Source organism: Dermacentor albipictus, unplaced genomic scaffold (genome assembly GCF_038994185.2).
Source record: "Dermacentor albipictus isolate Rhodes 1998 colony unplaced genomic scaffold, USDA_Dalb.pri_finalv2 scaffold_68, whole genome shotgun sequence".
NCBI classification, from domain to species: domain Eukaryota; kingdom Metazoa; phylum Arthropoda; class Arachnida; order Ixodida; family Ixodidae; genus Dermacentor; species Dermacentor albipictus.
The window spans coordinates 363,645-376,843 of NW_027225622.1; the positions used below are offsets into that span (position 1 = coordinate 363,645).

The window sequence follows — 13,199 nt, forward strand, 5'->3', positions numbered from 1 at the left end:
AAACTGGGCGCTGTCTGAATGAACGCCTGCAAGAGCATCGCAGGAATGCTACTTCACTAAGTGACGCTGGTCATTAAGCCGACCACATTCGCCGTTGCTTGCACAAGCTAGCATGCAAAGCATTTTTCGAACGAACACATGTGTTGCGCAAATATGGCAATCAGAAAAATCCGGAAATTTTTGAAGCATTTTGTATCTCCAATGAAAACGATTACTGTGTCAGTGCTCCTTCTGTTGTACTCGGGGAAAAAAAGAACTTGATTATCTCAGGGCAAACGGGTGTGTCGAATCAGCTAGGTAGGGCAGGAGATGAGCAAGATTGTACTGAGTGATGTAAAAAAGAGGGGAAGAAAAGAGAGGGAAAGGTTTTATCACCTTTTTTTCACTTTTTGCTTTTATTCCTTCCTTCTTTTGGTTTGACACTTCTGATGACTGTTGCCTGGACCGAGGAAATATTTTTGGGTGGTCCTGTGCACTAGCAGCCCCCCCCCCCCCTCCCCCTGTGTACATAAAGCTGTTTTCTATGAATAAAATTCAGTTGAAGTCCGGTGTTCGTGTTGTCTTTCTCTTCTCGTCCGTGTTCAATTGTGCGCTGGAACGATGTTTCATAACGGACTCACTTGGCTTGCTCATTGACAATGCGAAGTTAAAACAAGGAGGGCATATGGCTGTCCTGGTGTTTGTCCTGAACCCCTTTACGTGATAAACAATGTACAGGTTATTTTGCTAGTCATTGCAAAATGTTTTCATGTACTGAAATTCCGTGCATATATGAATACAATAAAACACTAGCCAAGCCCTGCTGCTCTTTCCATTATTCAGGTCACCTTGTAGTAATCGTGCTTAACTGAAATGACAAAGTTAAATGCTGCATTAAACAACCCCAACATTCAAAGATGCAGTGTTACGTTACAGATCGTTTAAATGATAGGAACAAAGTCTATCATGCAGCTTGTTTTTTGTAACCACGCAGGTGATCACTCAAGTCTCAGCTTTGTCAGGGGTACTTGCGTGTGAGACCCCTGTGCCCTCCACCTTGCTTCAGCATTGATGACGGAGCCAAAAGGCTCTTGGTAAGTCACCGGTGGTGAACAGAGCTGGCAACTCTAGATGAAGATGCTTATCCTATCAACGGTCTCCATTCCAAGTACCAGCATCTGCTGCAGCAATGTCTACATCAAATCAATTTACTACTGGCTGCACATTGTATAATCAGTCACAAATAAGTACCCTCTCAACTCTGATAGAATGGCACCTGAGAAAAGCGACAGCTCGCTATTTGTTTCACCATATTCAGCTGAAACACATACGAGTGTAGCAACAGGTGCTTCAACATCACCAACTGCATGAAGCCTGCTTTGTGGAAACTTATTCGTTTAGGAACATAGCATAAATCAAAGAGTGTGACCGGCAACCCACAAGCATATCTAGCCATTTATGCTGATTGATGTTAATGCAATAAGGTAATCTAGCTTTCTGTAGAAGAAATTCATCACAGTCTCAGGTTTAAAATTTTTTTTCCAGGCGCCATTTTTCTATGCTTTGTTGCAATTACATCTATTTTTAGTTTGGTATCGACAATCGGACTGGTAAGCAGCTTCCAAACAAGTCAACAGTTGTCATTGGGCCATAAAGCAACTACAGCTGTGGCAATAGGCATTAGATAGATTACGATGATTTTGTTAAGTAGCATTTGGTGACATACACCATCTAGCCATTCAGAAACTCCTTAGCGGCCTTTGCAGCTGCTTGCTTTTCTTCATGATGAAGAGTGCATTTCGGACTTTTGGGTATAGGACATATTCTAAAACATTTGTAAATTAAGAAAGGCTCAGAAAGCTCACCAAGTGCAACTATGACTGGGCAAACGGGCAGAGTGTCAAGAAAACTGCCGGTCATCCCTGTTGATGCCCGAAATAAGAAAGAGTGCAACCACAGCTTAAAGTAATCACATAAATTTTAGTGAATGAAACATTTTTGTATATGTGAAATGTAGATTATTTCCAATTAAAACACATTTCCTGTAGATCTGTCCTTAGTGTCAGGACTGGGAAGCCTTCTCAGTGAGGCAAGAAGTCTACTTTTTTTATAATGTAAAAATGCATGTCTTATTTTTACAACCAAGAAGTGCATACGTGAGAAGCAGCTTGCTTATTAGGTCTCTATTTTGTCTTTAGGCCTGTCTGTGTGTGCTAGAAATACAAAACAATTGAGGAACAAAGAAAACATATCATAGCATTTCTTCTGATCGGTTCAAAACAGAGCCGCATGCTCATTATAACTGCACTGCTTTAGGGAACTGATCAGCTTGTGTGCTTAAATTCTTACATTTGTGAGATTGACTAGTTTAGTTTGCCTAACGTTCATGAAAAGGCCCTTTGTGATATTCCTTGGGCATCTGTAGTAAAATATATCCAATCATTTGAGGTTAGAAAGATAATGGTTGAACATGGTAGAACTTTAGACGTCTACACCCTATTGAAAGAATGACATCACAAGTAACCGGTAATAACACCACCTTTCCTGCGTAGTTGAAAATTGAACCTTTTCAATAATGTATAACCTTTAGCCTGACAGTTCCACTGGTTTTACAGCATATTTGCCTGAATGACAGTGCTTGTATCGGGCATCAGCTGCTCATAATGTTAAGAGTGAAAAATCTAATGCGGCAGTGTGGCACAGAGACAGTTAGATTAATATCGCTCAATTACATTTGAAAAGTACTGGGAAAACAAGGGGAATGCGGGAGAAGGAAATTCAAGATGATGGGAAACACAAGAACAAGGTGAAAGCCGGAGCCAACGTTTCAACAAGTGGACTTGTCTTTTTTTCAAGGCGACATATGCTCTTTTCGGCACAGTATATATATATATATATATATATATATATATATATATATATATATATATATATATATATATATATATATATATATATATATATATATATATATATATATATATATATATGTATATATATATATATATATATATATATATAGGTGCGTTTCTTCTAAAGGGGAGAGAGGGTAAGGCGGTTTGGCGAGGCAACTACTGAAGGTATGTTAGTGGCGACGGTGTAGAATTCAGGAGAAAGTTGTGCACTCAACGTCGGTAGAGGAAGCAACGTGTGTGAGCCAATTGACGTGTCATTGCAGGTTCCATTTTTCGTGTCTTTCAGGCACAGCGCCAGGTCTTCCAGCTCTACTCATTCTGTGAATTTCTTAGACTTTGCCAGTGAATTGCTATTTCTTCCTTAACTGTGATGGAGATGGAGTCTCACGCACGTCCGCTGGACTTAGCAGTGCCCGCGGCGGCTGCCTCCAGGAAGCGCAACGGCACCGAGAGCGACACTGACAGCGACGACACCATGCAGTACTATGTCAGCAGTGAAGATTCTTGTGACGACGCCTTCCAGCTGGTGCGGAGTCGTAAAGCAAAGCGAAGATTTCTCAGCGCATCATCGAATTCGAGTGAGTCCGCCATGAGATCTTCGCGGTATACTGAGGAGCTCACCATCCTGTACTCGCCACTGACAACCTGAGACACTTCAACAGGCAAGCCGTGTCTTCACATTTAGAGGCGCTGGTTCCAAACGAAATCAAAGACATCAGAGTGAATACCCGTAAGAACGTGCTAGCGATTGACATAGAACACGCAGCTGCGTTGGATTCTTTGCGCAAGGTCACGGAACTTGGCGGGATGAAAGTCCGCCCTCGTATTGCGCTGGGCAAACACGTCCGTACTGGCGTAATTTACGATGTTAGCGAGACCATTGTCTACTCCGATCTGTCAATCTTAATCAATCCTGCTACGGAAAACACCATCACAAACGCGTTTCGTCTCAGCACGCCACGGTGTGTGAAGATCATATTTAAGGGCGAATCCTTCCCATCGCATGTAAAAGTGGGCCACTTCCGACACACATTTCGCCCCTTTGTACCGAAACCGCTGCAGTGCTGGAAGTGCATGGAGCTTGGCCATGTGAGTAGTGTGTGCAATAACACTACCGTCTGTTCTCGCTGCACTGGGCCCCACACCACAAACACGTGCGAGGCCAGTGTGCTGAAGTACACAAACTGCAGCGGCCCTCACGATGCATCTTCGAAGGAATGCCCTTTGATTCGAAAGGAAATGCAAATATTAAAAAAAATGGTTAGAAACCACTCGTCTCACCGAGAAGCAGCGACATCTATTAAGCGACGACGATCACGTCGCCGACGTCGATCAAGGGCCTCCGAAGCCTCTGCAGAACGCCACACATGATATTACCACCTACTCTTCCGCACAGGCCAAACGCAGTCAGCTCAAAGGACAAAGGTGCATCGAACAGCACGGCTGCTGACGCATGGCCTGCACTCCCGAGGTTACATGCCCCTACTGAGCGAAATGATACTTCTACACCAGGGGACACTTCGTCTGTTCCCGATAAATTGGTGGACCAAGATCAACAAATTGTTGTTATGATCAGCTCTCTGGTGAGTGCTATTCATGTTCTTCTGGACAAGCTACAGACACCAACAGCTCGAAGTGCATTGCAAGTGCTGGATGCCATCAGTCCGGTGCTGGCGAGCCTTCAGAAGTCCAGTGCTTCAGAACTTCTACAGCAGAACCATGGCTCATCGACAACAACAACGATCGTTCCGGGATGATGTCAGAAGTGCCTCCATATTCCAATGGAATGCGAGAGGCCTGAGGTCACGTATTTCAGATTTTCGACAGTTCGTACTTGAAAACCATTTTGCTATACTGGTCATCTGTGAACCGAACTTATCAGCCTCCATAAGACTATCAGGATATGAATCTTTTGTTTCAAACATGTGTGTCCGTAGTAGTAAGGTTCTGGTTTACATTCACAAGGACCTTACGTATTTTTCCCAACACATAGTGCCACACGACGGTAACCAACACGTCTGTGTTACTGTGAAAAAAGAAGAAGCTGTTTTTTACTCTTATTGGGGTCTACCGCTCCCCAACAAGTCAGTTTGATAGAAAAAGACTGGAAGATATTATGGCTGCTACTCCCGGTCCTTGGATAATAACAGAGGACTTCAACGCTCACCACCATATATGGGGAAGCTCCAGGATACATTCGAGGGGCAGGTCACTAATATCCTTTGCATCAGGCCACAACCTGTGTCTTCTAAATGACACAAGCCCGACATTTCTATGAGGAACCACGTACAGCAGCTGCCTTGACTTGACTTTGGTGTCACGTTGCCTGATTGAGCGTGCAGTGATTCACTGATATTGAAACCCATGGAAGTGATCATATTCCGACCTATGTGAGAATCGATGGACTAGACGCCGCATTACCAGTTGTCTCTCGCCAAATCGACTGGTCAGTCTTTCAAGATCGTGTAGAAGACACATGCAAGACACACATCGCACGCAGATTAGAAGACATAATTGCAGACGCTATGCAGGATTGTACACGCTGCTTCACGCATTCATCAAAGTATACAGAGAATGACATTGAATTGGAAAGGCTTCGTGCACTACGTCACCGAGCTGAAAGGAGGTACAGGCGCACGAAGTCAATTCTTGACCTCAGAGAAGCTTGGCGCATGGGAAAGAAGATCAAACGCCGAATGGATAAGCTAGCAGATCAAAGATGGAAATGCTTTTGCGACTGACTGGGCCCCCGCAAGCCATTGTCCCGTGTGTGGCGTACCCTGCGGGGTCTTTGCTCAAGTCCCCAGCAACGACACCCTTTCAACGCCCTCGCTCTCTATCAAAACCGCCGTGAGATAGACGTCGCAGAGGAATTTTCTGCGAAAGTCGCCGGTGGCACAGTTTTGGTCATCGACATGACTTTAGGCAACATCCCCGACCCATGAGATGCAATTATGGAAGCTCCATTCCCTATGGAAGAGCTAGAAGCTGCTATGGCGCTCTGCAGGTGTTCGCCTTCACCAGGGCCCGATGGCATAACACATACTGCTTTGCGCCACCTAGGTCGAGATGCACGAAGAGAACTTCTCAGCCTTTCTAATAGTTCATGGCAAGATGGCGTCGTCCCACAGGAATGGAAATGCAGCTGCCTGGTACCACTTTTAAAAGCAGGAAAGTCGCCACTCGAATCGGCACCGTATCGGCCTATAGCTCTTGCCAGCTGCGCCTGGAAGCTCATGGAACGTATACTCCTCATGCGTCTCAAATGTTGAACACCACAAAATTTACCCTGACTATGGCGAGATTTCGACACGGTCGTTCATCGACTGACCGTGTCATTGATCAATGGATGGATGGAAACAACTTTATTTTGAATCCGGCAAATTTGACGACCCGGGCTCAGGTCTCCCTTGAGGACACTTCGAGGCCTTGCCTTGTCACCGCCTCTCGGGCTTGCTGGACAGCCCACTCTTGTGTCTTGAGGTTGGAGCTGCGCAGAGCGGTGGCCCACTTCGACGCAAGAGCCTCTGCAGCTACTGCCATTGTAGCTGATGTAACATGACACTCCCACAACTTGTGTGACAGCGTCGCTCTAGTTTTCTGACATAATATGCAAAGAGCAGTCGGGTATTACGTGGGAAAAATGTGCTGCAGTCGCACCGGACTGGGGAATGGTTGTGTTTGTAATTGTCGCCAGATGACTGCCTGGCGACGTTTCAGCATGGGGTGAGGTGGGGGCAGCAACCGCCTGCCTAGCTGGTAGTGCTTGGTGATGTCATTGTACCTGACTAGGCGTTCTCGCGTGTTTGAACCCGGAGTTCCGAACTCGAAGAGGCGGTGTGCTACCTCATTCAACTTAGGGGGGCCCTCATCGATGGGGGTGGCGACCTGCGCTGGAAACCACATGATCGCGGTGTTATCGAAGTGCTGTCGACCAGCCTTCCTTAGAATCTGGAGAGCTTCGGAGGAAATGCGCCCCCATGCGTAGTTGCGAAGTGCAGATTGTGAGTCGCTAAAAACTACCTCGCAGAGGCGGTCGGTAAGTGCAAGCGCAATCGCTACCTCTTCCGCTGTTTCAGGGTATTCCGTTGTGACACTAGACGCGTGCGTAAGCCGGGAGATAACGTCTACAACTACCGCCGTGAATCGGTGTTCTCGTGTGTATTCTGCGGCGTCTACAAAGCGTGGAGTCCTCTTTCCACCCAAGGAGCGCAGCAGTGCCTTGGCATGGGCCTGGCATCGGCCCCGATTAAATTCGGGGTGCATGTTTTGAGGGTGACAACCAGCGGGTCGCTGAGGTCGGGTGGAATGACCTGTTTCTGACCGTGTTGAACGTGGTAGTTGAAGCCGAGTTTCTGCAGGATGTGCCGGCCCGTGGCTGTCAGAGACATGTGAGTTGAGAGGTTCTTTGCGCATCCACGATTTTCTAAAGCATGTTGTATACCCCCAGCTGTAGCAGACGAGCAGTGCTTGTGGACTCCGGTAGACCAAGGGCGATCTTGTAAGTCTTGCGTATAAGGGTGTTGATTTTCTCCCTTTCGGTGACATTCCAGTTGTGGAAGGCAGCCACATAAGTGATGTGACTGATTGCGAAAGAGTGTATGAGTCGCATGGATACTGTCCTCCTTCATGCCCGTGCACTTGCTTGTAATGCGTTTGATCAGGCGGGTAGCCGCTGTAACCTTGCCTTCGATTTTGCGAATAGCTTCTATGTTTGACCCGTTGGCTGTTATATGCATGCCTAGGATGTGTATCTTTGGGACTCAGGGAATGCAGGAGCCGTCTTGCGTATAGAGGATTATGTCGTCACATTGGCGTGATTCGGCTGTAGGCTTGGGCCGGCGGCGCGGGCGGTAGACGAGCAGCTTTGATTTGAGTGGAGATAGTCGGAGGTTTCGACTGCAGAGACCGCCGCTTGTAAGGTGAGTGAGGAAACAGTGAGTGTCTCAATCTACGCCGACGACATCTGCATCTGGACATCACCGGTCACTCGCCTGCAGGTTCGCGCATGGCTACAGAAAGCAGCAACATAGGCATCTGACTACCTTCACACACTAGGCCTTACCATCTCAACAGAAAAATGTGCCTTAGTCGCTTTTACGCGAAAAGCGATGACTCGTTATCCAGTATGTATCAATGGTCAGCCTATCTCCTACAAGAGAAATCACCGGTTTTTGGGCGTCATTGTAGACCGGTACCTCACTTGGAGCCCTCAGGTTACCCATTTAAAGAAGAAGCTCACATCTATTGTTCAAGTCTTCAAGTTCATCGCTGGCAAACATGGGGATCGTCAGTGGGCTCCATGCTACAGTTCTATCGAGCACTTTTCATCGGATTCCTACACTATAGCTCTCCCGTGCTTGCTAAAACATGCAAGTCAAATCTTCGAGAACTTCAGAGCGTGCAGGCGCAGGCACTACGTGTTTGCCTAGGCCTTTTGCGGAGCACCTCAACAGCAGGAGCCATTATAATGGCTCAAGACCATACGATCACGACTTACATTAGCACCGAAACGCTTAGAGGCCATATTCGTCATGTTTCACGGATGCAGTCAAGCTCTTTTGCATGCCTGCCAAAACGACGACCGCAGGCGTCCTTCTCCAACAAGGTCAGCATCCATCGTGCCTTCTTACCATCGGGCTTCACACCCTCAGCACGTTCAACCTCAGCTTTGTGGTGTTTAAAACAACCTCAAGTGCGTCTTACGGTTCCAGGGATAAGAAAGAAGACCGACCTGCCTACCTTAGCCTTGAAGCAAGCAGCTCTGGATTGTTTGCACACTTTCTACTTTGATCGAGTCCACATATATACGCATGGTTCTTCCACTCAGAACAGCTCCACCAGCGCAGTGGTTATACCATCACAATCACTAAGCATCCAATACAAGATTTTTGACTTGACAATATCGACTGGTTCAGAGCTTGTTGCCCTCCGAGGTGCCGTTGATTATATTAATAACCAACCGGCTAATCGGTGGTCAATATTCTGCAATTCAAAGGTGGTCTTACAATGTCTTCTGTCATCTCTTCGTCGCGGGTCGTGTGAACAACTCATGTCGGAGATACGAGAAATGCACCATCACATCATCACGAAAGGACACGACGTCGTGTTTCAGTGGCTGCCTGGTCATTGCGGTATCTCCGGGAACGACCTCGCTGACGAAGCTGCTAGGAAAGCACACGAAGGAGCAACCAGTGTATCTATACCTTTATCGCGGACCGACGCAACCCAACACTTAGGCAAGCTAGCGCACTCTTTGACATTGGAGAAGTGCCACACACCTTAATTCACTCAACATCGATTGCATTCTCTCGATCCCTCTATGCAAATGTGGCTGTTACCAGGTCTTCAGCGAAATGAGGAAACAGTGCTGTGCCGCTTACGTTTGGGCGTCGCATTCACCAATGCATATGCATTTTTGATTGGAATGGCTGATAGCGCCGAGTGCAATGCCTGCGGTGTCAAGGAAACCATAGAACACCTACTGTGCTACTGCCCATCTTTTGAAGATTAAAGGCAAGACCTCTGCACAGCTCTCAATCAGCTAGATGGAAAGCCGTTCACTTTGCACAAGATTTCGGGATTATGGCCTCGCATACGGCAGCTACAAAAGGCCACAAAAGCGCTGCTGCGATATTTGAAAGATACCGGATTGAGTCAGCATCTGTGATCTGAACTGAGTGACCCGACTGATATCCCCAGTGGACTTTCTCTCCTTTTAATGTTTCCATCCCCCTTTCCCCATTGTAGGGTAGCCAACCGGGCTCAGTCCTGGTTAACCTCCCTACCTTTCATTTATCATTTTTTCTCTCTCTCTCTCTCTCTCTCGTGGAAGGGGCCTGGACAACAAGGGCGGGTGGGGTACTATATGCTTCACTGGAGGTCAGTGAACTATCCTTTCGCTGAAAGAGAGAATAAAATTAGTGGCAGAAAATGTAGCTCTTGGAAGAAAAAAAGTAATGAATATATAAATGAACGAATGAGGGGAATAAATATAAGTAAAGGATGGAGGGGAGGCTGGAATACTGTTGACAAATATATATATATATATACATATATACACGTATACATAAGTATATTGAAAAAGGGGGGGGGGGTACAGGGCAAACCAGTGTTAAATAAGTGCTGTTGCCCACATACTTTGAAATTTAGCACAGCGAATAAATTCTAAATCTCCCTTTCAAACGTTTATGCATATCGGTTGCAATGTCCTGAATTTATGGATGAGGCATGATTCTCTATTTTCTGTCTCATGCAAAATGGAAATTTGAGTGTAGGATATAGAGGTTAAGTTCATCAGTTATGACCTGGTTGGTGAAAATGTTCGGCGACGCCTTTGGGAAGCTTGTTAGCTGTGTCTGTGCGATGTCTGTTTAACTTGACATTCTTTGATTGTCCCGTTTTACTGATATATTCTTTCTTACAGAAGGAACACTTAAGCATATAATATCGGAACTAGTACAAGTAGAGCTAGTTTTCACTTCGTGTACATAGCCATTTGGGGTGCTTTTAATTGTAAGGTCACTTGGAAGGTGCCTGCAGGTTTTGCACCTGAAGCGAGAGCATGATTTTATTACGGGGGAATGATGTTGGCTGACTTTTGCATGCACTAACATGTCCTTAAAATTTCTGTTGCGGCGATAGGTCACTCTTGGTATCACCGGGAACACTTTTCTCAAACGCTCGTTACTTGATAATATTGGGCGCTATTTTTGTAGGATGTTGTTTATGTTCGGGAGTGCATTAGAATACAGTGGAACCCCGCTGCTACGTTCCTCACTGTTGCGTTTTTCACGGCTGCTGCGCTGTTTTCATCCGGTCGCGGCATAGCTTCCATAGGATCAAATGTATAAGAAAAATTAAATTATGGGGTTTTACGTGCCAAAACCACTTTCTGATTATGAGGCACGCCGTAGTGGAGGACTCCAGAAATTTTAACCACCTGGGGTTCTTTAACGTGCACCTAAATCTAAGTACACGAGTGTTTTCGCATTTCGCCCCCATCGAAGTGCGGCCGCCGTGACCGGGATTCGATCCCGCGACCTCGTGCTCAGCAGCCCAACACCATAGCCACTGAGCAACCATGACGGGTAAATGTATAAGGAACCCCACTGTTACGTAGTAGCTGTGAAAACATTCCCGCATGATGCGTCGCAACCCGAACTCGCCTGGGCTAAAGTAGGCAACGCACTCCAACCGCCATTTTGGCTTTTGACGAGTTTTGACCGGGCTTGGCTATGGAACTGGCTGCAAGAAGCCGCACGCCAGTTCGAGAGGCCGCCATTAGGTGGCCATTCGTGAAAAATGCTCCCACTGTCATCACTGTGATTACGGTCACCGCATGGTTTGTTGGACGGGTTGACTCACGGAGGAAGGAAACTCGGGAGAGGCCCTGACGTCACTCTTTGCGAAGCCATAGCTAAAGGGAAGCTGGAAGTTGGTGTTGCTCATGGCGTTGCTCCGCCTATCGGGCCAGCTCTCCTCTTGTTTACATTTCTCGAGAAACCACGCCGCGCTGCGTGCAACTGGACTGCTCGGATGCGTGCACTGCGCAGGAATACTAAACTATCGTTAGCATGTTGGCATGATTACGCCAAAGAGGGCAAAATTTCCCGCGGATATTCCTCCGTCCGTTGCCATTGCAGTGGCGCGGTGACGAGGAGAAGCACGAGCCGCATGATGCCGGGGAGTTGCCAAATACTAGCGTTGGAAAAGCCGTCGCGGCTCTGGACCTCCGCAGGTACGTCGCACCTCACAGCTACGCTGACAGCAATGCGGCCTTCCAGGCTATTGAGAAACGTGTGGCGATTTCTAGTGAGCGAAAGAAACGCAAGCCACCATTCTAGACATTTTAAAGTTCTAAGCACACTCTGTGGAAATAAATTGTCTATAGTTGAAGCTGCACTTTTCTCATTCATTTTCGGAGCTATCCTCACTGCTGCGTTTTCCCGGCTGTTACGCTTTTTTTTCCTCGGTCCGGTGAAAAACGTATGAACGGGGTTCCACTATATTTTGTAATAAAAGCTGGTGGGCTCTAAGGTTCTGACGTAGGCTCTTTCTTAGCTAATTCTGGCTGCCTGTTCAATCTTGGTGCGACGTCATAAGTCCTGTCGAGAGGAATGTGCGGATAGTTTCTTTCTGCTAGTGTTGCTTTAAAGTCATTTAGATGGTGGATACAATCGTTCTTCGCTAATATTCTTGGTTTTGCTTGTCTGCCAAAAATTTCTCGTTCGCAGTGTCACGGATGATCGACTGCTGTAGTCCAAATACTGCTAGATATCCGTAGGCTTCCAGTAGGGTTGTTCTCAGTTTCCCATTTTCTATGTAGACCGTCGGGTCGAGGAAGTTGATTTGACTAGGAGAGTGGCGAGCTGTAAAGTTAATACTCGGGTGAAAGTGGTTGAAATGGCTACTTATGGTGCACTTTTGCAACGTTCCCATATTATAAATATGTCGTCAATGTAATGCAGATAGGTGTGGGGTTTTAAAGGGTATGATATTTATGAGGCTTGCTTCAAGCTGCCGCATGAAAATGTTGGCATACGTGGGAGCGAATGGTGTTCCCATGCTTGTGCCGAAAGTTTGCAGGTAGCGAGTAGAAACTAATTAGAAGTAGTTTAGTGTGAGAACTAACCTAAGGAGTGACAGGTAAACTTCAGGAGCGTGCGCTTGAGGAGACCGTGAGGGACTTTGATACGGCTTTAATTCCTTCACTCATGGGTATGTTAGTGTAAAGGGCAGAAACATCTAAAGTTACTAGAATAGCACTGTCTGAGAGGATTTGGTTGGCGTTAATGCCCTCGATAATTCGAAGGAAGTGAGGCGTCTTGAACAAAAGATAAGAGGGTGGGCAGGATGTTTGACAAGTGGTGATTTAAGAATTTAGATAGTGACTCGGTGGGTGTGTTGTTATTAGACACTGTAGGCCGTACTGAGATTTCTGCTGCGAATATTTCTTCTACAGGAACCTGATGATATTTTAGGAAGAAGATAAAAGCGGCCTGCTTCTTTGTTCTTGGGCATCATAAAGCTATATTCAGACTGGGTGATCAGTTCCTGGGACAGGAGCTCTGCTATTGTACTTTGGACAAGGTTGGTGCAAACCGAAGTAGGGTTATACCCGTTACACGGGCACTTGCAACGGCCGTTAACGCAAACGGCAGTTGAACGCCGTAACGGCAGTGGGAACGGAACGGTGGTGGCAGCGCTCACACGGCACTTTCCATTCTCAGTCGGTTTACTTCCGTTTCAACTATTGATCACGTGACTCTTGAACTTTTTACCTCGCCAACTCTAAAAAAATTT

At 46.5% G+C, this 13,199-nt stretch overlaps 1 protein-coding gene across 9 annotated transcripts in view; it reads right to left on the reverse strand.

Annotated features, from left to right (window-relative positions):
• LOC139053092 (uncharacterized) overlaps window positions 1–13,199 on the reverse strand; it is a 54,859-nt gene that overhangs the window by 25,889 nt on the left and 15,771 nt on the right. The window contains exon 6 of one of the 9 annotated variants that reach the window (XM_070530245.1): window positions 1,846–1,901. The exons of the other annotated variants lie outside the window; for them this stretch is intronic. Coding sequence (XP_070386346.1) covers window positions 1,896–1,901 — 6 coding nt within the window. The 3' untranslated portion in view covers window positions 1,846–1,895. Of the gene's footprint in view, window positions 1–1,845; window positions 1,902–13,199 lie in introns of those variants that run through there. 9 annotated transcript variants of the gene reach the window in all.